Source organism: Rhinoraja longicauda, chromosome 10 (assembly GCF_053455715.1).
Source record: "Rhinoraja longicauda isolate Sanriku21f chromosome 10, sRhiLon1.1, whole genome shotgun sequence".
NCBI classification, from domain to species: Eukaryota; Metazoa; Chordata; class Chondrichthyes; order Rajiformes; family Arhynchobatidae; genus Rhinoraja; species Rhinoraja longicauda.
In genome coordinates this window covers 41142444-41170080 of record NC_135962.1, presented here as the reverse complement: position 1 = coordinate 41170080, position 27637 = coordinate 41142444, and the positions used below count along the sequence as shown (strand labels likewise).

The window sequence follows — 27637 nt, the reverse complement described above, 5'->3', positions numbered from 1 at the left end:
TTTCAGGATTGAATGATACATGGTTCTTGTAATCATTGATTAAGCACAAAGCAATGGGAGAGAAACTCCATTTTTTAAACAATGGGAGCAAAAGACAAAGGCTCTAGTTTACCTATTATAATCTCAAAATTAGTGTCTATTTATTGATTTTAAAGATGTAGACATCACTGTAAGCGTTGACATTTATTGTTTATTCCTACTTGCTCTTGAACTAGTTTGTTAAATCAGTCAAATTGGGTAAAACCAACAGATATCATTCCCGGAAGAACATTAGAGAATCAGAGTATATTTTATTTAGATACTAATACCTCATTGTGTCTGGAGGGTCTGAGCCTGAAACATTGTCTGTCCATTACCTCAGAGGATGGTGCCCAACCTGCCAAGTTCTTACAACACTTGTTTTTTGCTTAGGGAACCAGATTGTATACCCCCTCCTCTCCCCAACCACAAATGATCCAGTCGTTTTCCACTTATTGTTGCTAGTTTTAAATTCCAGATTTATATATAAATTTAAATTCCCTAAGCTGCTGTGGTAGGATTTAAATTCTGTTCAAGCCAAAGGTTCAGAACTCTGACAGTCTAGGAACTCAACCACTGAGTGACATTCACAACCAATGATGTCTCAAAGCACGTATTGGCAAATGTAAAGTTAAAATCTAACTGCTTCATTAGAGATTACTGGATGTTGAACAAGGTAGGGGAAACCCCAAGGTAGGGGTACAGATCAGCTGCCTCACCTGGCCTCTGAGCCACATTTTGAGGGGGAATTCAAGTGTGCTCTCACTTTTGTCTGGATTAATGGAGGTGCCGGACTACCAGTTGCCAGAAAAACAGTGGTGGACTTGTAATATAGAAATTCTCTTCCATTTCCAATAACTAGCCAAAGGAAGATTTTATTTAAAAATGCACTTAGGTGAACCCTTTTATTTTATTCAATGCATTGCATTAATGTAAAATATTAAACCAGTTGTAACTTGTGGCAATTAACCATACCAATACAGAAAGGTAATGAAAGACATCACTCTTCAGTTTAAAATATTTATTTTGTAAACAATGAAATACTGCAACAGTATTTGACACCACAGGCATGTGAAATATAGACACTGCTTTAAGAAAACCAAACTCAAATGGTGTAAAAACAGTCCTTTTAGCACTTTTACTCATGTAACAAGAGGCCAAAAAGCAGGTGGGATGACACTCATGTTTTAAGTGAAAGACTGACATTTGCAGGTACAGAGCATACAACTGTACAAACTACCATTCAACTATTTACAATGTCATTTTTTAAAGTCAATACAAATAGGTCTTTAACCTTTATTTGCAAAGGTTGAGACAAATTTTATTAAAAATAAAGCAGTCTGGATTTAAACAATAACACTGAATGAAAGGCAGGTAGCCAAAATCCCGTTAAGTATGAGCTAAATGTTTTAAGGCAAGCTATGAAATCAGTAATGACATGCTGTGCACATGTCCCTCATTAGTTTAATTTACATTTGCAAAACATCCATAATAATTCAGTGTGCACTATTATTAATGGTGTTATTTTAGGCCAGATATATGGATTTTGAACTATGGATAATCTCATCAAGACATATGAGAATAAACATAAAATGTGGCTTGTGTGTTCAATAAATGCTAAAGAAATTTGGTTTTGATGAATACAGCGGCAGAACCACCTATTCAAATTGTTACCAATTTCAGAATAAAGTGTGACTGATACTAGATCAACCAAGAAATTTTATTTGCATATGCATGTCTCAATGGTGCAAAGGACAAAAGCACTGGTCTCATTTCCAGCTTCAGAAAAATATTTTTCTTTAAAAATTAAAGCCAAATAGACAGAAAAGACAAAAACTTGTTCTAATCCATTGTACAAACATTATCCCACTTGTATTGAGATACATGATTACATAAAACTATTCCTCCTGCAAAAAGGGAACAAATCTTGACAGGCGATGGGTAATGCAGATAGCAACAAATATGTTTTTTTAAATCATTCCAGAACAGCATCCTTGGTTCACTGCCAATATATTAATGTTTATAGTATATGAATTGAGTGCACAATTTCATTTTAGTAAATGTTAATTTTTGCACTTGTAATTAAGTATCAGGTACTGGAAATCATGTGAACCATAACAGGATAATAATACAGAAGGTTATGACACTGAAAAAAGACGTGAAAACAATTTACTTTTTCTTTAAAAAATGTAGGGGATAAAAATGTTGCAATTGACAATTGCTTTGTCCACATCTGTAGGGTTGCCTATAAAGTTTATTCTTTCTTCAACTAAAAAAAGTCAAAAATCAACAGAAACAGGTTTAAAGGAAAGTTTCCAAGTTAAATATGTAAAATGTCAGTTGCTAATATTTTGCCAGAATTTCTGAATCCTTTTGTCACGAGATTGTTAAATGAGTGCATAATATGAATCATGTAAACTGACAAACGCTTCCAACTATATCTAAATGTTGAGAATGAGGTTGAGTATTTAAATTGCCATTTGATTCATGTTTTTAATCACGTTGGGTAAAACCCAAATCTGACCTGATTTAAACAAGTCTTTTATACAGGTTCTTTAAAATAAAATAACTAGCCAAAACAAAGGTCAACCTTTTCTCAGATGTCACTGACAGTAATTATTGCTATGACATCAGTTATGCCATCAAGATAAACACTTGTGTAGTTTACCAAGCCTTTGGGACTATGTTGTTTTGTTGGACTTCACTAATTTTTACATTAAATCATGCCTTTATTTGAATTAAACAAAATGCACATGTTCCACTTGTACTCAGAAATATGGAAGGTTACAGAAGTTCATTCTACACAAGAAACACCATAAACATTACATTTTACTGTATATTTTACTGACAAGTGGTATATTTAGAGCACAAAGTTTCCATAAATCAACCCATTCATCCACGTATAAATTACATTAAAAAAAAGCCATATAAAATGTTATTGCACCATTTTATTTCAACAAACCAATGTTGCCTTCTCCATCAGATCTAAAAACTTCCAGAAGGTCAAGGTGGATATTAAGTAGCACGCAATAATTCAGCCTGACCTGAAGCACAAATACAAGTGCACAGACACAAGTCCATGCAACCACTAAAATATATAACTAACAATCAAAACCAAAATGTACAGTTTACTAACATGTACAAACATTGTGTTGGTACTTTGCTAATCTAGTCTAAACATACTAACTATAGCTTCAATCATGTCAAAAGAACCTTTCTAACCAAGTTACTTCAAACTTCGTCACAAATACACAAAAAAAAATTTTGTGCACGTTTTAGGTACAGTAAAAGCCATAGTATTGTAGGGAGATTATAATTGTAATGTTTTTTGAAGGTGCATCTAAATTATTTCAGACATCCATATCAATTGAATACAAAGTTGTTTGCCTCAGTTAATGTTACGTTAAATACAAGAAAAACAGTATTAGCATGTAGTACATTTCTAAATTTACAAAACAAGAAACATTAAAAATATTGTATGACTGAAATGGAATATGATACAAGATGTTGTAGAAACAAAAGAAAAGTCTGGTGACCGAATTTTGTTTTCAAATTAAGGTCCATGAACAGCTTGTGATTTTGGAAAACTATGCCTAATAAGAAGCAGATACAAATGAACTGAGTATTAATCAAGGTGGATAGTGCTGAACACATTAGAAATTAGTCAGCTAGGCTAGGTGCTGAAAATTCATTGTATATACAGTGCCCTCACCCCGGCTTTGCTTGCTCGGAGGTATGCGAGATCTCCATTTTGGGAATATAGAAAATAAAAATCATAGGACATTTACACCATAAATTATCTGTGCCCTGAATTCTAGGATAGCACCAAGTAATAAGTCTTCCTCAACAGCAGCTGCATAAAGGAACATGAATAAACTCAACACTTGCCAATCAGAGCTGAATAATAAGGCAAAATATACAAATACTTAAAACTTCAGTGTTGATTAAAATAATATAAGCTATATTCATAAAGGCTATCAACTACTTAATTCATAAATAGTAAACATATGTTAAGCTCTTTGAATATAGGTTTGTAACAATGCAAGTTCAGAATTTCTTACATTTCAAGATATGAAAAGTACAAATTGCAATTGCACCGATAACCCAATTGAAATCCCTTTTTAGATGTACATTTGTTTCTTTTTTTGAATAAAGCCATTTTAGATATTAACAAGTGATATTCTGATGGAAAATTGCTAAAGGGGCAAATTGTACAGTTATTAATAGCATGTTATTACATCGTCAGCTCTACAAAGTACATAAATCACATTGCGTTATACAAGCAAACAATACAAAGTCATATTCAAAAATTCTGACGAATATGCCAAGGCAGCCCTTTAGTATAAAATTTCTTATGTGAATCACAGATGCTAAATGGAACCTAATGCAGTGAACATAATTCACAAGAGACAAGAACTTTAATCTAAGGGTTTTGAATGTGTGCGATTCTTTACAATTAAAATGAGAAAAAGTGGAGGCGACAATTATTTAAAATGGAGGGGAATGTTTATAAGGTGGAAAAGCTGGAGCTTTGTTAGCCCTGGCTGTTTCAGGCATCAGTTTATCTTCCCCATATGCATACGATCGTACAATATAACAGATTCAATTAAAAACAAAAAACTTTCTGCAAAATACTAACAGTAGCAGCCAAGATTCTTGGTGAAACCTGAAAGATTGTGCAGTTCCTCAATCTCAGTACAGTTGGTCATCTTGTCATGCAGGGTTTATTACTACAGTAAATTCTTCATGAAGCAACCATCAAAACGCAGCTAGCCCAAAGTTGCATCGGCATGACAACATACCAGTAGAATCTGACCAGGTGTCCAGAGTTGGGTCATACCTCTGTACCATATTCAGGTATGATGACCCTGAATGACCTCCGACCACATATAGGTAATTATCTACAATGGCTGCACCAACTCCTGTCAAGGAGAAAATATGATATTTTAAATTTAAAAATGTCATTGTGGATAAAAATATTGTACACTGATAGGATCCAAACTAATTTCGCAACATCATTTTAAGACCAGATAACAACTGTTCCGGCAGATTGCTACAACACGAGATACTGTACAATTTGGGATGATTTAAATTAAGCATTTACCTGTTCTAGGATCATTCATTGGTCTGCACAAAGTCCATTGATTTTGATGGGGTTCATATCTCTCAACACTTTGCAAATGTGATACGCCATTGTGTCCACCAACAACAAAGATGAATCCAAGCATTGAACCAACACCAAAGTTAATTCTTTTATCTGCCATTGGAGCTACCATCTCCCAAGAATCTTTGCTTGGATCGTAACGTTCCACACTATTTTTATGCACACAAAGTAAAAGGACAGATTAAACACAATTTAAACCAGTACTTGCAAGAATAAGAATTTTTAGATAACCAAGTTCTACATAAAGCTCTTTGCAACAATATATATTGAGTTTGATTATCTTAACTAACGTTTTCAAAAATATTTTGAAAACCAGATCTAATGGCCCAATAACTGTAAAACTTTGATCGAAATATTTTTCCAATTCTGCTCTCAAGCGACTGAAGCAAGGTGCCAGAGTCAGCCCACTTGATTCAAATATGTCAGTTTTTCTTTTGTCAGTTTTGAATGCAAGAATTTACATTCATGGAAATAATTTAATTGCAATTTTTCTAACAAAATTACAAACAAGATTGACAGTGCTGTCCAGCAAAGAATTATACCTGCATTTTTTTCTGAATACCCATTAAAGATAACTAAAACAAAAAATAAAGAAAATTACCTTCCATCCTGTAACCCACAATTCAAATTGGGACTAATTATTTTAGGTACTGTTCAATTATTCTGAACATAATATTTTAAAATACCAAAATGACAATTTGTTAAATAGAAAGTCCAATAGATCTGTCAGGGAAATTGGGTACTGTGCCAACGACAATACTGTCCCAAGTAACTGTATTTTTCTCTCCCAAGATTTGAAAGCTTCAAAACTTTGCTAAAAATTATCATACCCAAGTGAAGTTTAGTTAGACCACGAGTCAAGAAATTTCTGCAAAATATCCCAAATGGTTAACCTATATGTAATGACACAAAAGTGCCTCCAAGGGAACAAAGGTACCAAAAAAACAGAAGTGAATGGGCAAAGATCTGGCAATTAGAACTACAAGTGTTGGAAAATGTGAAATCGGTCATTTTTGACAGGAAAATAATTAAGAAATCTAAATGACTGCAAAACTCTTAAGCACAGAGTGATCTGGGTGTCCCAGTACATAATTTGCTAAACCAATTAATTAGGAAAGTGAGTAGAACATTGTTAATAACTGTGTGTGTGTGGGGGGGGGGGGGGGGGGGGGAAGAGATTGGATACAAAAGTACAGAATATAGCTTCAATTATATGGTACAAATGAGGCCACATCTTGGGAGCTGTGTACATTAATGGTCTGGCATTTAAAGAAAGGCTTTAAAGTAGCAGAAGGTTTAAGAGACTAAATTTAAAAAAAATCAAAATCTGGAAATCTGGAATAAAACCAATAAAATGCTGGGAACACTCAGCATTCTTCCTCAAAGAAGAACCCGTTTAATTTTTCAGGTCTAAAATCCCATTTCAGAAATTAACAAGATACTGGACAAATCTTGTCAGGGTGGATGTGGAGATGATGTTTCTGCTCCAGGGAGAATCAAAAAGAGTCACTGTTTAAAGATAAGGAGTTAACCACATAAGGCAGACAAAAGGCAAAAAACCTGAGGGCTGAGGGTCTTTGTGACTCTTATTCTCATGAGACGTGGAAACATTTAACCATTTTAAACCGGAGGTAGATTGATTCTGGAGAAGTTGTAGAGGCAGGTACAATTACACCACTTTAGATACAATAGACAATAGGTGCAGGAGTAGGCCATTCAGCCCTTCGAGCCAGCACCGCCATTCAATGTGATCATTGCTGATCATTCACAACCAGTACCCATTCCTCCCTTCCCATACCCCCTGACTCCGCTATCTTTAAGAGCTCTATCTAGCTCTCTCTTGAAAGCATCCAGAGAATTGGCCTCCACTGCCTTCTGAGGCAGAGAATTCCACAGATTTACAACTCATAGACTGAAAAGGTTTTTCCTCATCTCCGTTCTAAATGGCTTTAACTGTTGCCCCTGGTTCCGGACTCCCCCAACATTGGGAACATGTTTCCTGCCTCTAACGTGTCCAATCCCTTAATAATCTTATGTTTCAAAAAGATCCCCTCTCATCCTTCTAAATTCCAGCATATACAAGCCTAGTCGCTCCAGTCTTTCAACATACGACTGTCCCGCCATTCCAGGAATTAATCTAGTGAACCTACGCTGCACGCCCACAAAAGCAAGAATATCCTTCCTCAAATTTGGAGACCAAAACTGCACACAGTACTCCAGGTGCGGTCTCACTAGGGCCATGTACAACTGCAGAAGGACCTCTTTGCTCCTATACTCAACTCCTCTTGTCATAAAGGCCAACATGTCATTAGCTTTCTTCACTGCCTGCTGTACCTGCATGCTAACTTTAAGGGACTGATGAACAAGGACACCCAGATCTCTTTGTACTTCCCCTTTTCCTAACTTGACACCATTCAGATAATAATCTGCCTTCCTATTCTTTCCACCAAAGTGGATAAACTCACATTTATCCACATTAAACTGCATCTGCCATGCATCTGCCCACTCACACAACCTGTCCAAGTTACCCTGCATCCTCATAGCATCCTCCTCACAGTTCACACTGCCACCCAGCTTTGTGTTATCCGCAAATTTGCTAATGTTACTTTTAATCCCTTCATCTAACTCATTACTGTATATTATAAATAGCTGCGGTCCCAGCACCGAGCCTTGCAATACCCCACAAGTCACTGCCTGCCATTTTGAAAGGGACCCGTTAATCCCTACTCCGTTTCCAACCAATTTTCTATCCATGTCAGCAACCTATCCCCAATACCATGTGCTCTAATCTTGCCCATTAATCTCCTATGTGGGACCTATCAAAGGATTTCTGAAAGTCCAGGTACACCACATCCACTGGCCATTCCCTTGTCCATTTTCCTAGTTACATCTTCAAACAATTCCAGAAGATTAGTCAAGCATGATTTCCCCTCCGTAAATCCATGCTGACTCGTAATGATCCTGTTACCACTATCCAAATGTTCCGCAATCTCTTCTTTTATAATTGGTTATTTTACACATAGGTAGATGGATAGGAAAGATTTGGAGGGTTATGGGCCAAGGAGAGGCAGATGGGACTAGCCTGGTTAGGCAACGGTATGGGCAAATTCTGCTGAAGAGCCACATGTGACCCTCAGGGAGGGAGTGTAAGATACCAAGGGTAATGTTACAATGACAGATCAACGTCATCTTAATGAATGGTGGAGTGCGCTCAAAAGGCTGTACTAGGAATAATTAGTGGTCAGCAATCACATACCTTGAATCACCAACCAGGGCTCTGTACAGGTATAATGGAGTCATATCATACCTTATGAAGAGTTAACACTTTAGGCAGAGAATATTTTGGAAGAGGTTTTGATTGTGAACGAAAATATATTTTTAAATGTTATTATTTATCCTCATCAAATGACTATGTTTTAAAAGCTGTATTTTATAAAGATCGTACTGTATTACCTGTTCATGTGGGCTGGACCATATCCTCCTATAGCATAGATCATTCCATCTAAAACTGCAGCTGCAAAACAGCTTCGACTTTTTGCCATAGGTGCAACAGGCTGCCATTTTTTTACTTTGAGAATGTATTTTTCCACAGATTGCAAATAATTTTCTCCATCATAACCGCCTAATGCATACAGTTCACCAGCTAAAACAGACACTCCAAGAGTGCTTCTACATTCATTCATTCTTTCTACAGATGTCCATTTGTTGGTCTCTGGATTCCAACTTTCCACCAAATTTTCATGCTTTCGATAATTGATCCCTTGTTGAATATGGGTTGCAATTCCTCCCACCACATAAAGTTTCTGATCAACAACAGCAACCCCGCATTCATAGCGTGGGCTACTGAGTGGTGCCAGACCCGTCCAGGAGTCTGTCTGAGGGAAGTACATTTCCACACTGCAAAAGGAAAAGAAAGGAAAAAAAAAAACTGTTAAAAAAAGTCTATAGCATTTCTTATTCTGTATTATAGCGGCATGAATTTAGCAACAGCTAGTTTTTCCTTAACTTTAGAGAAAGTGACAGTTCTTAAGTGATAGGAGCAGAATTAGGCCTTTCGGCCCATTATGTCTACTCTGCCATTCAATCATGGCTGATCTATCTTTCCCTTTAAACCCCATTCTCCTGTCTTCTCCCCATAACCCCCAAGACCCGTACTAATCAAGAATCTATCTATCACTGCCTTAAAATATCCATTGACTTGGCCTTCTGTGCCAAGACCAATTTGATTCTCAAAGCTGCTATTTTTCAACTTTAAAAACGCTGAGCACTATTTTTGTTGAGTTGCCAAAAGGTATAAATTCAGCCTATTATAACAAGTCTGCTATTGATTAAGTTCAAAAGAACCACAACTACCTTTGATTATTAATATGCATTAAGGATGTGTACTTAGTTAACCAGCTATTTTGAAACAATTGCTTATTGGTTAGTTGCAGAGAACTATCCTCAAATATTTTCATTAACTCTAGAAAAGCAGAGGTAATTTATGGCATGGTTATTTGAAAATAGTGCCTAATCCAGTACTTCGTCAGACAGAAACTGCTTGGACCATCTTTAATCCAGGCATTTAGCATCCAACTACTTCATCAATAATAACTAGTTCCATTCTGAAACAAGTCAGTGGAATTGTGCCACTTGAGGGGTGCAAACCTTCCTACTTCTTCCTTAACTAAAAGTCATTCATATCAATATCCTAATAAGTTGCTACCATAAATTGGGGTACATCCAAATAACCCAAAATGTTTTTTAAAAGCTGGTTAATTAACCCAACTGTGTAGGTGTGTATTTGACTCCACCCCCTACCCCAGATTCTATGAGAATGTAGAGAGATTTGAGAAAGCAGGATTATTGTGGGATTAGTGCAAATTGATGGTTGATTGTGACACAGGTGGGTCACAGGGCCCATTTCTGTGCTGTATCCCTCTATGATTTGAAATACTGAAATCATATCTCACTTAGTTTCAAGTTTAATTGTTCCAAGTTTACTAGCAACTCTTTTCTAATGGAAGTCAGCTGTAGAATTAATCGAAGGTAATTCAGGAATAGCTAACTCCCTTATGGTTTTCAAGGTATATTTTGACAAAGCACTCAACTTGACCAAAACTTTTCATCTTGTGCCCTAAACATCTTGATCTAAAACAGTATAAAAAAATCAAATCATGCAAATATAGCTCAAATTTTAAATATTATAGTTGTTTTTAGGAAAGTTTTAATATTTCATGTAAATCAGATTTCTAGCTTCCTTCTTGGATTCCATTTTGAAAATATAACCTTCGATACATAAAGGCACAATTAAAACATTAAACTTTTTATCAAGTTTACTTGCCAAAATATATCCTCTGACCAGAGGCAGATTACTTAAAAGTTCATAAATTCATGTCAGGAGTAGAATTAGGTCATTCAGCCTATTGAATCTACTTCTCCAATAGGCTGTTCTATCCAAAATCTTACCAAGCACTGATTTACCAAGCACATGATCTTACCAAGCACATGAAATCAGTGTAACCGCCCTATAGTTTCCCTCTTTTGCCTCACTCCTTCTTAAACAGCAGAGTAACATTTGGAATTTTCCAGTCCGCAGGAACCACTCCTGACTCTAGTGATTCTTGAAAGATCACTACTCATACCTCCATAATCTTTAAAGCTACCTCTTTCAAAACCCTGGGGTGTAGGCCACCTAGTCCAGGTGACTTATCCACCTTCAGACCTTTCACTTCCCAAAGCAACTGCTCTTTAGCAATTGCAACTCCACTAACTTCTGCCCCTGACTCTCTTGAATTTCGGGCACCCTGCCAGTGTTTTCCGCTCTGAAGACTGACGCAAAAACCTATTCAATTCATCTGTCATTTCTTTATTCCCCATTACTACTTGTAAAGTGGTTAATAAGCCACTTTTAAAAAACATACAATAAGTACTTATATAAATGCCTCAATGGAGAGGATAGAAGTTAAGATTTCAATTTAATAATGAGGCATTGAAGAATAAGGGAACAGTCAAGGAACTACAAAAGAATATCCCAGATATCTGTCAGATATTTGACAAATTATTCCATTGACATGCATTTTACCACTTGAAAAATGATAGTGTTCACAGTAATAGTACAATTCCCAATCCATGCACGACCAAATCTAAAAATGTATTCTCATGGATACTCTTCCATTTATTACAAACTGCAAATTATTCTTGATTAGAGTGAAAAGACTCAATCTCAGTCAGTGAACAGAAACATTAAATAAAAGCATCTTGTGCTTTTTTTTTTGTGTTGGCAGCATGTCTGGAAAAGGCAATCATCACATCTAGTGGGGTCAATCTCATTTTATTTCAATCTCAAGTAAATTAGTGAAACTTACCAGAATTCTAACTCTGCACCACGGAAGGTCAAGCGAGGGGCACGCCGGGACGCTCGCCTGTCCTCCCGGGGGGGGGGGGGGTCGCATTTATTAAAGTTTATTAATTGTTTTTAAAAAGTAACAAAACTTGATTTATTGAGACTGCGGGGGAATGGCGATTAGTGTGGGCCTAATATTGTTGTGCTATCGGGTACCGTTTTAGCTGTATTTCGAGAAGAAATCTATCTATCCACAAACACACGATGAGTTTTAATATTTTTTATATATATAATACATTCACACATATATATATATAGAGAGAGAGAGAGAGAGAGAGAGAGAGAGAGAGAGAGAGAGAGAGAGAGAGAGAGAGAGAGAGACACATCTAGTCTCAAACCGTCAGACTCCTCACTCACCACATTCAAAACATCACTGAAGTCTCACCTGTTCAGCACTGCCTTCAACCACTGACCGTCACCTCACCTTCTGTCTCCTTTTTCTGTTCGTTTACTTATTTATCTATTTATTTTCTTCTCTATGTTCTAGTAATCCCTGTAAAGCGTCTTTGAGTGTTTGAAAAGCGCTATATAAATGTAATGCATTATTATTACTATTATTATCTAATCCACTGCCATTAAATTGAGCCAAGCTGGGTTGTCAGTCAATCATTCACTTATTGATGCTCATATTATGTGTAAAATTAGACAAATTTATAATATGTTCGGGAGCTATCAAAGTTTCATAATGAGTATGTGCCAACATCAATTTGCCATTTTATGAAAACACAGGAGCGTCAGAATGGGTACATATTTGAAGTATGATTTCCACATATTCTAACACATGTCCAATATGCTGTATATAAGAAAAAGTACCCATTTCCATTCAGCCGGCAATACAGTAAATAGAATCACTTCACAAAATGTGGAATAGTTCCATTTATCCTAGGCTTCATAGGAAAATACCACATTAATATACAGTAATAAATTATGTCTGTTGATATGTCTCTCTGAATATCTTACCTGTCTAATGTTGCAAACAATCCAGTTTTTCCACCAACAGCACAAAGTACTTTGGGAGCACAACGTGGTCGTGTCAATAACTCAGTCTGATGGGAAAATCTGTGCTCTGGCATGAAATGATATTTAAGGGCTTCATTTAGAAGGTGCTTGCAGGTATGTTCATCACGAATTAGTTGATTTGCCTCATACAATCTTGTCAGAAATTTTACACTTAATAATGGCAATCGAACAAAGTGCAGCAGTTGCGCCAGATATTTTTGTCTTTCTTGCACATCATATTTAATCCACGACTCTAATGCATAAAAAACAGACTCCTCCGTCACAACATTCAGACAGTCATTTGAAATTATTTCATCTAATTCTGTGTGATTCAACTCAAAAAATTCTTCAGTCTTACAGACTTCTTCGAAATTCTGACAAATGTACTTGTTTGCAGCAAGGTACAAGTCATGACAGCCATATGTTTCAGCAAACCGGGAAATGCCAATGCAATTGCCAGGATCAAGCTGGCTTTCAAGGAATGTACAACATTCTTTTAGTACTAGTTTGATTTGAAGCAAATTTGCAGCAGGTAGTAGAGATTCTACTGTATCTTGTGAAATAAATATAGTTCCTGTGTATGCATACTCTACAATAGCCTGCAAAGCAGTCTCGTCAATGCATTGAAATTCAACTTCAGAGTTTTCATTCTCTGAAAGGTTTCCAGTAAACATGGCTTTGAAATATGGGCTGATGCTAGCCAGCACCACCTTGTGGGCATGGATCTTGACATCACCAACCCTGAGGACAATGTCGCAAAGCTCACGATGCTGTCGAAGAAGATTTAATCCCTGCAGCAACTGCTCAGAATGTGGATGTGTCAGATTGGCAAGCATGTAGGATTGAGGGGACTGGTCCATCTGAAAGAATAAGAGATCAGAACAAAATAGTCAACTGTAACTAAGAAAACTTAAGATTGCAATATTTAAATTTGGTATAAAAATTGCACATGGAAATTTGAGAAAACATACATCAAATTTAGTTGGTGTCAAATAGACTACAATACTTTTCAATAAAGCTTTTGAAACATTATTAAAACTTCAATTAGTAATTAAAAACCTTGTTGCTAGTAACAAGACAATTTAAAAGCAATACATTGATTTTAGGTGTACTCACCAAGGACTTCTCTCTGGCAAGTATTTCTTCACATGCGTAGAAATCAAAAGGCAATCTAGAATATGAGTGAAGCATGTCAATAATTCAAATATGATTAATTGATACCTTTCTAAAACAAATTGCGTATTGCTCCTTATTGGGTATTAAGTTTCTACCAGATGGAGCATTTATTCACACTAGAATTTATATGTAACAGGATAACATGTTTTAGTTAGAAAAGTGTATTCAAATTTTGAAATAGAGAAGGAACCTTTAATAAGTTCCGAAGCTAAGATCCAAATAATGTTTAATTAACCAGATAGCAAAATTTAAGCTAATAGTAAATATTATTTAAAAGATTTAAATGAAAAATCAATGTTGTTTTACCCAATACAGTTTCAGAGGGTTGAAAGCATTAAAGAATATCCACGAATCCCAGAGATCAGTGACTGATCTACCCGAAATGTTCCTGTTTCCACATATGCTGAAAGCTGGCTGCAAGCTGATGAAAATTTGCAGCAGTTTCAGTATTTATTTCAGATTTCTAACACTTGTTTTTTCTTTTTGCTTTTCTTTTATTCTATTTAACAAATAATTATTTGGCTTTGGACACAAGAAGCAAATATCAAAACATGCTTGCAACATAATTATAGGAGCTGATTGAAAACAGTAGTAAATACAAATAAAACTCCATCCAGCATCTTTAAGATTTCTATGTTGCCAGATTATGCTGGACTATTGGATATTACTCATTCATTTTCAATACATTTTTTTTAAATGTTACACAGCAGTATAAGTCAGGTACGTTTAAAGGCAGGTACGTTTAAAGGCAGCTTAGGAAAGAAAGCGACAGTGATGAACAATCTGATTTTTGTAAACAATGGGATAGCAGATTATTGTGAGTTTCACTGTAACAATAGACTCAACATACTGGAGTCATTTCTACTGAACAGATAAAGGTAAAAAAAAAGAAAGTTATTCTTAACTTATAAAAAGTTATTAGGGCAAACTTAAGCCCTCTGCTTGGATCATGCATAAGGATTCATAAATTTAACATTTTAACAAAGTGAATGAAGCTATTGAAAGAAATGTATTTGTGCAACCTATTAACAGTCACCACCTTGCTTTTGTATAATGTAAAGAGCTTCTTAAGACACCCTTGTCACGAGTCTCCTTAGATGCCAAGCAGAAAAATTGGTTATTTTAATAAGTTCATAAATGGGTAGATCAAAGTAATGTGTTCCCTGGTTTAGAAACAAAGAAAATAGGTGCAGTAGGAGGTTATTCAGCCCTTTGAGCCAGCACCCTCATTCATTATGATCATCCAAAATCAGTACTCCGTTCCTGCTATATTCCCATATCCCTTGATTCCTTTAGTCCTAAGAGCCAAATCTAACTCTTGAGAGAGATTTGAGATTTATAACCATTGGTACACAGAGTTGTCTCGCACTTGCCATTTATGGAAGCAGTAGCCATTACATCCATAGCCCATGTGAATTCCATTGAGGCCATCCATAGTTTAAGTGGAGATCAAGCAAGAAGTAGGAAATACATGTTTGCTTCCTGCATTGACTACGTCCCTTAGTTATTTCCATGCGTACAATATACAAGAATATTGGTTGTCATATCTCAGAATAGCTGGTGTGATTTTAATTACTTATAAGTCTGTATGAATGGGGAGATTATTGCATCGCCATGATTTCCTCATCTTGCTGCAAACTGCAGGCAAGGCACTTAGTTGTTTATTTGCACAGTCAGTATCATCTGCAATAATTACAATGATCTGTCCAAGGAAGTAGTACTTTAAGAGGCCAGGGAAATATAGCACTAGTTCCAGAGCATAGCCAACTGTGCAGACATGAAGATGTTAGCGAAACAATCAAAGAGTATAAGTGTATGTAGCTGTTAACACAAACAAGAACCAATCTTCGAACTGCTTTCAAAATGTAACTGCAAGTATTTTTGAAATTACAGGGACAGTTGTGTAAATAAACATGACTGTCTGTTAAGGGAACATGTAAGCAGCTCACAGCAGGAGTCCAAGCACGAATATAGATTTGTAAAATGCCATTACAAGCCATTTTCATACACATTGGCTAAATATACACACAATAGGGCTACATCAAAACCCTAGCCATGACAACAATAGATGATGGTCTAGTAATAGGAAGCAGGCATTACAGATCTTGTAATGTCCAAATATTCTGCACTATTCGTAAGGATTAAGGAAAATTCCGGACTAGTTTGTTTTGTCACCTAATACATCAATCGTGGTCATATTTGTTCCATTAATCAATACTTGGGGTGTTTGTGTATCCACAGACCCACTCTTTAAGACACTGTGGCAAAAGATGGATGTTTTGGATATCCAAGTTTTGTCTTCAGAAGCTTTGAGAATTTTGTTGTGAACTACATTTTATTGTGAACAAAAGCATATGAACATTGAGTTAGTCTTGTCAGGTTAAGATGTGTTCCCGTTCTAAATGTAATTTTATGGGAACTATCTGTCCTCACCTAAAATATTAAGACCATGCAATTATAATTATTGAAGTTGTATTTAATCATCAGCCATTATCTCTGTATCTAAAGGGCATAAGAACCTGGTGTACTTCCAGTTCAGAGAAATTATCTTATTAGGTCTCCCTCAAGTATCAGCTTGTTATACCTACAGCTCCAGTCCCCACATGGCTCATTTAAAATCATGACAACGAGTCCAAACAACACTTGACCATGAACTTTTTTTAAAGTGTGTAGTTCATGCAACAAACATCTAATTCTCCAATGAACAGACACAGATGTTTGAAATGCCAGTTAATTCAACTCCCAATTTTCACAACAATGGTTATTTAGATCTTGAACAAAGAGGCTCAATGAAAATTTCATTCATTTGAGTGAGCATCTCACTGCGATTTTCTTTGGTTGAAGAGGGGTCAAATTACAATTCCATAATTTTACACTGCATCTTAAACTCATCTGGGAATCCCAAGTGCTGATAGGATATTCCAAATAGAAAATTATCTGATATATCTTGTAGGAGGATATTTTGTGCTATACCTGCACACCGTATCTGGCTTTCCTCAGATTTGCACAAACAAAATAAAACAGCTCGTAGATCAGTGATGAGTCTATCAAACAAATCAGTTTATTGAAGGCCTTAACAATGCTCACTGTGAACACTGAGAGAACCCAAAGTGTTTTCCGGTGTGCACGATTAAGGCCTTCAATAAACTGAATAGTTTGATAGACTCACCACGGGTTTATAAACTGCCTTATTTTGTGTCTGTGTCTTTCCGAGTAAAGCCAGATAAAGGGTACAGGTACAGCACAAAATTCCCTCCGACATATCTCATTGTAATAGGTACAAAATGATCAAAGGAAGGCTTAAAATTGCAGGTGCAGCATGAATAAATATATGTTCAGTACAGACCACACTCTAAACACTGCTCAATTCTTTCCTCAGATATTTATCCACATTCAAATGTATTGTAACGCCACAAACCAACAATAAAATGTAAGGAAGCTGATGTGGTGTAGAAATCTAATCCAATTCATGTTAAGAGTTAATCTCAATGTTCTTAAATACAACGCAAGTTCCTGATTTAATGTACCGGTCTTAAATCAAATCACTGCAGCAATAAGAATAAAATCTCTCCTCTGAATTGAGGCATTTCACGGCAATTTGTATAGGGTCCTATTTTGTTGCTTTGACCCAAAGTCATTTCCATTTCACTCCCATCCTCTTTCTTCAAACTAAAGCTCTGTTCAATTTAGGATAAATTGCCACCAGTGATTGGCATAAGGACTCCAGAGATAATCTGAACTGATCTTCCCCTTAAATTTCTTTGGTATTAGTTTTATGGTGACAGGAATGAAATACAATCATCTTAATCAATGGAAAGTTTAATTTCCATTCCTATATCCTTATGTATATGTCTAACATCAGGAACAGTCTTAAAAACAAAAGTGAAAATATAGATTTATATACCTGCAGTCACCTTCAAATTACATTTACAATATTGTTGCTAGGTTGAAACAAGTAACAGATTATAAAAAACTATTGCTAAAAATATTGACATGTTACTTTCAATTGCTCTCACCACGATCTCCAATTCAACAGATCATGGTCGAGGTGAGATTTTTTCACTGAAACAAAAATCAATCTTCAGAGGGAAAATATATTAAAGTTCAGCACTTTGATGGGACAATGAGTAGGAAGAAACTGCAGATGCTGGTTTACCAAAGATAGACAAAATGCTGGAGTAACTCAGCGGGTCAGATAGCATCTCTGGGGAAAAGGGATAGGTGACGTTCTGAGTAGACACCCTTCTTCAGACTAATTTAGGAGAGGGAAACTAGAGGTATATAAAGGTACAGTACAAACCCGAGCCAGCATCAATGACCTAGGAAAGGTGGAGACCACAATGGTCCATTGGTGGGTGCAGAAGAGGTGATAACGAATGGATATGAACAATGAAACTAGCAGGACAACTTGGACAGAGGAGGGACAGAGAGAACAAGGGTTACTTGAAATTAGAGAAATTTATATTCATACCACTGAAATCTGCCCATGTGAAATAGGAGTCGCTTTTCCTCCAATTTGCATGTGGCCTCAATCTGACATTGACGGAGGCCCAAGACAGAAAGTAAATTGTGGGAATGGGGATGGAAGTTAAACTGTTTGGCAACCGGGAGATTACACAGGCCAAGGTGGACTGAGCATAGGTGTTCACAGAAAAATAATTATAAATCTGATACCCAACAATGTTTTACTGACTCTGGTTTAGAAATAACACTTATCCTTTACAAATAATTAGGGAACAAATGGAAATGGAGGAAAACTTTCAGTTATTTCCCTGTAGGGTAAATAGAAATCTGAGACAGATCCATCTAAGATTAGATACACCAAAATATATTTCAGGATTCTAAAATATCACAAAAACTATACATTTATTTTATGTCACTACCTACAAAGTAGCTAATTGATTTTCATTCACACCATATCTTCTCCTTGCTCTATCTATTGGACTAGATTTGAACATTGTGTCAATTATCTATGTATGATCTGTTAGGATAGCATACAAAATAAAGCTTTTCACTATACGTGCGACCAAAATAAACCAAAACCTATACTAAGATAGCCAATTAACATTTGAGTTGCAGTTTAACATACAACATATAAACAATTCATTTTGAAAAATAAAAAAATACGGTTGACGATTATCAATTGTTACTCAGTATGCTGTTTGCCCTTCTAAATAGAGTACAACATAACATGGGGCAATACCTGACACATTAACCTCTTTGTTACGTCGCTCATTTGAAAGCCCAAAGCCATCAAATCAAGAGTTAAGGAAAGTTTCATAACCGCATAAAATGCACGAATTAATTAAATATAAGTAACGAATTTATACAGAAACAATATAGTTATTATGCATTTACGTTCGACAAACTCAAATTAGTTCAAATAAAATAAATTCGAAATAGATTATTTTGAAATTATTTTCTTGAAAAACAAAGTTCACACTTGTTTATTTGAAACATTTCGTGTTCCAGTATGCGTTTCATACCAGATAACAATACAGTTCGTGCAAGTGTGGAATTAATTCCACAACCAGACTCTTTAACTTTTCATAACTTAATCCACCAATTCATTGGTTAATAAGGCCCTTTGGCCTATTTAAAGAAAATCTATTACCACAAATAAAAATGTCAATTGTCACATTTAAAAATAATCTAAATAGATATATTATAAAACATCAGATGTAAACCAACTCACCTAGCAGGAACACGGTGGAAACCGCCAAGCGAAGGATGAACAAATCCACCAATTCCCCATCAAACACAAATACAAAACAGGTGGGGAGTGCGCAATTTCCGGCAAAGGTTAGGATTTTAACAAAAAATATCAAGAATAGCAGCTAAATCGCACATTATAAAACATTTTACTCGCTTAAATTTACATGTTTATCACAGCCGTTCAAAATATTAATCCGGTTCTTCACACTGAATTTTGTGCCCACACAGACCGACGCAGGGAGATGTAGTTTAAGCACACAGCCGGTTGCTTACTGGCGAGCGTCTAACGGACTACAATTCCCGGCGCACTCGGCGATGTAGAAGCAAGTTGTATCTGGGTGGGGCGTCGGTCTCTCCTCACCATGGAAGCGCTCTGCGGCGACGGGGTCCGTTTTGTTCACGTGATCTCCCTGCCCCTAGTTACGGCCATTTTGTGGCGAGTTTTTTTCAAACCGGCTCGCGCGTGCGACCGTGCCTGGACGTCGCGTGCGCGCGCAGGGGGGCGGTGGGAGGGACAAGCGACGAGCGGGCGGACGGACAGATAGACAGACACGGTTTGTTATGAAGGAAAGTCGGGCTGTGGGAGTGACGGTGCCCCGGGGAGAGGTGAATGTGCTGATCACTGTGCAAGGAGGCAAATGTCATAAAACCGATTGGAAGACGTCAGAGGGGAAGGTATGAAGCCCTGGAGACGGCGGCGTTTACGGTCGCTGGCGATCGGCCGGGCGCCGCTCGGGGGGAGGTTTCATGGCAGGTTCGGTCGCCAAGTGCCTTCTGCCGGTGTTTAAGTCAGAAGAGAACAGCTACCAGAGGATTGGTAACCACAGGGAAGGCATCGACGTGGGCAACGGCGATTCTTTCTGGAGCCAGATTCGGGATGGCGTGATGTCGGCGAGGAGGAACGATAGCAGCCCGGTGGCTGCGGCGCCTTCCAGCCCCGCCGTGAACATGGAAGAGGATGCGATTCTTCGGCAACTCAACAGCCAGGTTTTGATCAAACGCACCGAGGCACTTCAGACACTCCGTGCCAGCGTAAGGCAGAATGCAGGCACGGTGGTCTTTGCCAAGAAGAAGGATCTTTTCTCAACTTTGAATGAAGTGTTGGTGGACGGTAGAACGGAGGTCAAAGTGGCGTGCATCCAGCTAATATCAGAAATCATTCAAGGATCCGATTCAGATCTGGATTACTTTCGGGCTGCCGTGTTGCCCAACTTGATATGGAGTCTGCGGGATGACAGCCCCAATGTGCGCAAGGAGCTCATAGAAACCTTGCATGCATATTTAAAATGTCCCAACATCTCTAAGGACGTGTTCTGGGCTTTGATAGAACATGGACTGGAAAGCCATGATGCTACAGTTAGGAAAGCTGCGACTATTGTTTTACCCATCTTACTCACTAAGGATTTGAAAAGTGACAATTTATTTGATGTTACCCTTTGTTTAGCTAAAAAACTAAATGGTAATAGTATGGACGACTCATTCTTAGCCTTTGCTACCATGGGACATATCAAACGTCATATTGGCGAAGAAGAATTTAACTCTTACTTAAAACGTTTACCATTGACTCTTAGAAGAGATTATAACAAATTAATGGAACTAAAGTATGAGACGCAGCCCAAATTAAATGGAGATACTGTTCCTGAGCTGGAACTAAGTAGAAACTTTAGGACAAATTCGGGATTTCGTGGAAGATCTATCACTTATAGTAAAGATGTCTCCCATTTTTCCAGATCTGTTGCTGAAGACCATATCAACCTAGAATTTCAAATCATTCCAAAGGAATTGTATGTTCGACTTCTGGACCGGGAAGATTATAAGAGTAGAACACATGCTGTTGAAGAGCTAAAAAATGTAATTGACAACTTTAATTTTATGGCTCTGTCTTCTACAGCTCTTTTGGGTTTTATTGGCTTTTTAAGTACTTTGCTTGATGATTCAAATTTTAAAGTTGTACATGGTACATTAGAAATTATCAACTTACTGGTGGTTAAGCTAAATCATGATGTGATAAATTATCTTAAACCCATTACATTTGCAACAATAAAAGTGCTCGGTGACAATAAAGTTGTAACCAAACAGGAATATATGAAAATCTTCATGGGTTTAATGAAGCAGGTTCGACCTCAAAAAATACTTGATATTCTGCTTGACAATATAAAACACAAAAATTCCAGAGTTCGGGAGGAAATACTAAACATCGTCATTGCTTCACTTTTGACTTTTCCAAGTGAAGACTTTAATTTGCCCAATCTTTGTCAAGTTGTTGCTCCAACATTGACTGACTCCAAGAGAAGGGTACGACATGCTGCATTGGAGGCTTTTGCTGTATTAGCTTCATCTTTTGGTTCTAACAAAACATTTTTGATTAAAGCAGTGGATACTGTAGAATTACAGGAAGATGGGGATGGTGTAATGGCAGCCATACAAGCAAGATTAGCAAGGCGAACTCTGCCAAAATTAACTCCTCAAGGACTTGTGGAATACGCAATACCTCTGCCATCTTCTGCTCATGGTAGAGGGTTTCCAGTTCCATTAGGAGCAGATACTGAATGGCTGCTGGCTAGTGGAAGAACTCAGAGTGCCCACAGTTATCACGGTGAACATGAGCCTCCTCCTTTGGGATATGGATCACCCAGCCCCAATACAGATGATTATACCTCATTCAAAAGACTATTAAGTGCTGGCCGAGGAAAGAACAAATTACCATGGGAATGCACAAGTTCAACCTGCAGGGGATCTGGTCAGCAAACTGGGTTTTCCAACGCTACTCCTGCAGAGCAGGTAAGACCTGGAAAATAATATTTTGGAGTAATAAAGCTAGTAATTTTGTTTTTAAGCACATTTTGATTCTATGTTGCCCAGAAGACTAAAACATAATTAATACCATCTTTGTTAATACTAATGAGTCCAAATGCATGCAATTTATTTGGTTGAAATACACTGCTGAATATTGATGGTTTTGGTAAGAGAAGATTGCAATTCTACAATGCATCATGTGGCTCAAATTATGAACACAACAGAATGCAGATGTATAAGAAAATAACTGCAGATGCTGGTACAAATCGATTTATTCACAAAATGCTGGAGTAACTCAGCAGGTCAGGCAGCATCTCGGGAGAGAAGGAATGGGTGACGTTTCGGGTCGAAACCCTTCTCGCGACCCTTCTCTCCCGAGATGCTGCCTGACCTGCTGAGTTACTCCAGCATTTTGTGAATAGAATGCAGATGTAGGCCAGCACCAAGGCTTTCAAGTGAATCTTTGCTAATATTAAGGAGGGTTAATTTTCAGAAGTTTTAAAATTATTTTTTTCTGTGCAGAAGTAATGGTGTCATACAGAATTGAAACAGATCCTCTGGCCTCACTTGTGCTCGCTGACCAAGATGCCCATCTGTTTGGCCCATATCCCTCTAAACCTATCCTATCCATGTACCTGTGTTATAGTACCTGACTCAACTACCTTCTCTGGCAAGAAGGGTCTCGACCCGAAACGTCACCCATTCCTTCTCTCCTGAGATGCTGCCTGACCTGCTGAGTTACTCCAGCATTTTGTGAATAAGTACCTTCTCTGGCAGCTCGTTCCATATACCCACCACCTGGAGTGTAAAAAGGTTGCCCCTCGAGTTTCTCTCAAACTTGCACTGTAGTTGCAGAGGTAAGCTCTGTGCATAATTGGGAGTGAATTCAGAACGTTGAAAACATTTTTATAATACAAGTGCAGCTGTAAATTTCAAATGTTTTAAGGAACCAACTTTTGATCCATTACAAACTTTCTTGAACTTAGAAAGTGAATTAAATTATGTAGCATTTCTATCATGAAATCAGCTGCAGATTAGAAGTAATAATTAAATTAAAATCACTTTTACTGGAGGGGGGGAAATCTTTTTTAAAAAAATCAGTTTCCATTAGTCAATTCTTCAGCTCAGACCTTATTTTTAAATGTTGTTCTGAGAGTTCTCTATCTTTGTATGTACTACACACCTGCCTTGTTGTCTTCAGCTCCTGAATCAAAACAACAGGCTTGTATGAGCTGAATAAAATTATCAATATTGATAGCAGTAAACTAACTGGATTGGATATTTTCATGGTATGACACAATTGTATATTTTAATGCAATTGAAGAATGTTATAATGTCTTAAACTCTTATCAACTCTTATCAATATTTTGTGATCTGCTGATGTTCCATTCTGCTTTACTGCCAACTTGTTTAGTTATGAAATTAAATCCTTGTTGAAAGATAATGCGGCAGGCTACATATGTGCACAAAAGACCTCACGGGATTCTTAAAGCTCTACGTGTAGCATGAAGTACAAAAACCTGAACTCCTTAAGAAATGAAAGAATCAAGAAATTTATTTTCAAATATATATTATGAGCTCATTCTGCCTTTAAATAATATAAATGTACGATTATTATTTTCTTTGCACAAGATTCTTTAATAATAAGTGTTTTTGAAATCAATGATGTTGATCACCTTAAGGTGGCTGGTTAACATATTAACATTGGAAATGTTGTGGTGTCTATAGTTTAAGAAGCGGAAGCTGATTTTTTTTGTGCGTCCGTGTGTGTGTGTGGCATGTATAAACATGCACATATGTTATAACAGGAATGTGTCTTTTTTACCAATACAGAATTGTAGAAACCTACTGTAACTATCTTTGATTTGCTAATTTAGATTTTAAAAACTCGGATCTCTCAAAAAGTGTGCATGATTTCTAGTGTATGTGGATTTAATTGCATTTCCATCAGTTATAAATTTGGTAATTTTAAATGTAATTGTTTTTAAATTGCATATTTTCTTCTGGCTTTCACGTTGTTGTCTCTGCCGGAGACAATTTGTTCAGTGCAGCATAGATGCACATTTGTATCTAGGCAACACAGCAGAATATCTCATGAGTTATTCTCAAGATGTGAGTTTACCCTTAAATGTCACTAGTAACTTATTAAATAGCGACATTTATAAGTAACCATTGACTAATTAAGTATTTTAAAGTAAATTTGAGATCAAAGTCTAAAATGATATTTCTTTGTAATTGTCTGAATATTTAAATTTGGTCCTGTAATTTTCCTATTTGTTATCATCTCACATATATTATGCCTTCAACATATTTTCTATTTAGCTATTCTAAATGTGTATTAGAATTGCCAGAGAAGTGTATCTTCTCTGTTACTGTTTTGCAGAAACTGTCTTTAGCTCTAATTAATCAAAGTTATTCTTTAGGGATGGAAAGCTGTATTAATATCAGCTACTAGAGGGGTAAAGTTTAAAGGAGGTGTGCAGGACAAATTTATTATACAGAGGATGGTGAGTGCCGGGAATGGTGGTTGAGGCAGATACGATATTGGCATTTAAGAGACTTTTGGATAGGCTTATGGATATGCAAATAGTGGAGGGATATGAATTACGAGTAGGCAGATTAGAGTTAGTCTTGGCATAATGTTTGGTGGGCTGAAGGGCCTGTTCTTGCACTTTACTGGTTGGTCTATGTTAAGTGTAGATCAGTCATTGTATTCATAGTCCAAGTCGGGTTTTAACAGATGCTGTTACCCGGGGGGGGGGGGTGAAGTTAATAACCTGTTGTTATTCTTGCAACTTCATACATGGTGTCAGAAGTGGAATAAGAACCCACTCCTCCAGTCGGAATGTGGAATAAGTATTGAAAAAAACAGCAAGATCTCTTATGACTAGTTTCTGCTCGATACCCTTCTTCAGACTAGTTAGAGAAAAGGGGGACGCGAGATATAGACGATGATGTGGGGGGGGATTCCAGCCCCCCGCAGGCCTCCACCAGCGACTCCGCCAACCCTCACCCCCACCACCCACCAGCGGGCCGGAGACGTCGCCTCACATGAGCCCCAGGACCACAGCAGATAAGACCAGTAAAAGGGTATCTGTATGTAGAATAGATTACCTTGGTGCATTGGTAATGTTATTGAATGAAGTAGCTGCTATTGTTTCGGTAAGAAATTAAAAAAAAAATTTTTAAACTACACCAAAAAAATTTTTTGTTTATTTACATTTTCAAAAGTTTTCATTTCATGTGCCTGAATAATGACAAACATACTTTTCAACGATTGTGAGCATTATTGTATCTAGCTAATTGTGTGGAACCGTGGTTGAGTTCATTCTATAATATCACAAATGTTTGATTTTATTTGAATAAAAATGAGGAATCAATTTCCAATTGATATTGGGATATGTCTGCTAGCACTTTCAATAAAAAAGTCTGGGAAAGGTCCGAATGTGGCGGCTCCCAAGGGTCGGGCCATACCATACCACTACCGACCCCTCGGCACGGGAATGGACCAGTCCAGGGGGGCGGTCCTGTACTAGATATATAAGGACAAGGTTTTGGGCGCAAAGCTATCCCAGCAGACTCGACCCGTCTGATAACTGAGTAATAAATCAAACGCCCCAAAATACCCGGCTCCTTGCCTTTATTTCGGGCCTCTCTCGAAGCGCCACATTGGTGACCTCGACGGTCCATTCATAGTAGGATGGACATACGATCGAAAGCCGACCGTCCGTCCAGCTCGCAGGCCGACTAGGCCGCAGCTGTCGACGCGGTAGCCATCAAGCTCCCGACTTTCTGGACCACCCGGGCTCGCGTTTGGTTTTACCAAGCGGAGGCCCAGTTCCAGCTGCGGGGCAACACAACGAATGACACCCGTTTTTTCCACCTGGTGGGAGCCCTTGACCAGGACACGGCCGAAGAGGTCACGGAGTTCCTCCAGGACCCACCGGCCCACGATAAGTATAAAGCCCTTAAGGAGCTGCTGCTCCAAACCTACGGGCTAACCCGAATGGAGCGGACCGAAAGGCTCATCCACATGCCAGGCCTCGGTGACCGGCGCCCATCTAGCCTCCTGAAGGAGATGGTCGCGTTGCTCGACGGGCACAGACCGTGCCTAATGTTCGAGTACACTTACCTGCACCTGCTGCCGGCCGACATTCGCCTGCAGCTCACAGACGCCTCCTTTGCTGACACCCGGGCCCTCGGCAGGCGCGCGGACGCGCTGTGGGCGGCGCGCCGTGATGACGTCAGCGCGCTAAACGTCACTTGAGCAACGCCCGATTTTCTCCGGTCGGGCGGGGGAGCTGTGGAAGGAGTGACAGCTATGCCCCGGAGGCTTGCGAGATCGCCCCCGGTGGCCATTGCGGGTCCTGCACACGCACCTGCAGTCCCACACCAGCAGGCTCCAGCCAGCACCAGCAGGAGGCACTGGTGTTATTACCACCAGCGCTGGGGTGCTGCAGCCCGACAATGCCGCCAGCCGTGCACGTTCCCGGGAAACGCCGGGGCCGGCTGCCAATAGTCCCCGCGGCGTCCGGCCAGATTCACCGTCTCTTCGCCTAGGATCGGCGCTCTGGGGGCCGCTTCCTCGTGGATACCGTGGCGGAGCTGAGCGTCCTGCCCCCTTCGCTGCTGGACATTCGTTATGGGAAGTGGGGGCCCATCCTCACCGCTGCAAACGGGAGCCACATTCGGATTTAAGGCGTCCGCACGGTCCACATCGTTTTCGGCGCCAGTCATTTCACGTGGCAGTTTACCATCGCCGACGTCTCCCAGCCGTTGCGTGGGGCTGACTTTCTGCTGGCTCATTCTCTCCTGGTGGAAGTCAGGCAGCAGCGCTTGGTCCACGCCACCACGATGGAGCCCATTGCGTTGCAGCTGAATGAGCCCGTTGTACGCCCGCTGTCGTCCGTGGACTCCCATTTCGCTCGGGCTCTGGCGGAATTCCCGGATATTATGGCCCCGCAATTCCGGTCGTCGACCCCCAAGCACGGGGTGGTCCATTATATAATAACTACCGGCCCACCCCTCCACGCATGAGCACGCCGACTGCCGCCTGAGAAGCTATGCCTGGCACGGCAGGGGTTCCGCACGATGGAGTCCTTGGGGATCATCCGCCCTTCCAACAGCCCATGGGGAACCCCACTCCACATGGTCCCCAAGGCAAATGGGGGCTGGAGACCTTGCGGGGATTATCGGCGGCTGAACGTCGCTACTGCCGAGGACCGATACCCCGTGCCCCACATCCAGGACTTTCAACGCCCATTTGGCCGGGGCCACGATATTCTCGAAGGTGGATCTGGTGCGAGGCTACAACCAGATCCCGGTCCACCCGGAGGATGTGCCCAAGACGGCAATCATCACGCCGTTTGGACTGTACGAGTTCA

At 38.7% G+C, this 27637-nt stretch overlaps 2 protein-coding genes across 3 annotated transcripts in view; one reads left to right on the top strand and one right to left on the bottom strand.

Annotated features, from left to right (window-relative positions):
• Positions 1-968: 968 nt before the first annotated feature.
• Positions 969-19752, bottom strand: klhl28 (kelch like family member 28). Of its 2 annotated transcripts, XM_078406722.1 has the most exons (7): positions 19438-19489; positions 14049-14163; positions 13683-13737; positions 12528-13426; positions 8636-9079; positions 5123-5331; positions 969-4940 (listed from the first exon to the last, which is right to left on the bottom strand). In XM_078406722.1, the coding sequence occupies exons 4-7, from the start codon at positions 13424-13426 to the stop codon at positions 4777-4779; spliced, it is 1716 nt and encodes a 571-aa protein (XP_078262848.1). In that variant the 5' UTR covers positions 13683-13737; positions 14049-14163; positions 19438-19489; the 3' UTR covers positions 969-4776. The 2 variants fall into 2 exon arrangements, with proteins under 2 accessions (XP_078262848.1, XP_078262847.1); XM_078406721.1 differs by lacking the exon at positions 14049-14163 and having other exon boundaries at positions 19438-19752.
• A 209-nt stretch (positions 19753-19961) lies between these two features.
• Positions 19962-27637, top strand: part of togaram1 (TOG array regulator of axonemal microtubules 1) — a 71325-nt gene continuing 63649 nt past the window's right edge. The window contains exon 1 of the mRNA XM_078406720.1: positions 19962-22238. Coding sequence (XP_078262846.1) covers positions 20205-22238 — 2034 coding nt within the window. The 5' untranslated portion in view covers positions 19962-20204. The remainder of the gene's footprint in view (positions 22239-27637) is intronic.

Excerpts from the sequence above, each read along its gene's own strand:
- klhl28 (XM_078406721.1), bottom strand. The coding sequence starts at position 13,426 with ATGGACCAGTCCCCTCAATCCTACATGCTTGCCAATCTGACACATCCA. Across the intron at positions 9,080-12,527 it reads TTGTTTGCAACATTAGACAG|TGTGGAAATGTACTTCCCTC; the intron begins GTAAGATATTCA and ends TTCCTTTTGCAG. Across the intron at positions 5,332-8,635 it reads GGTCCAGCCCACATGAACAG|TGTGGAACGTTACGATCCAA; the intron begins GTAATACAGTAC and ends GCATAAAAATAG.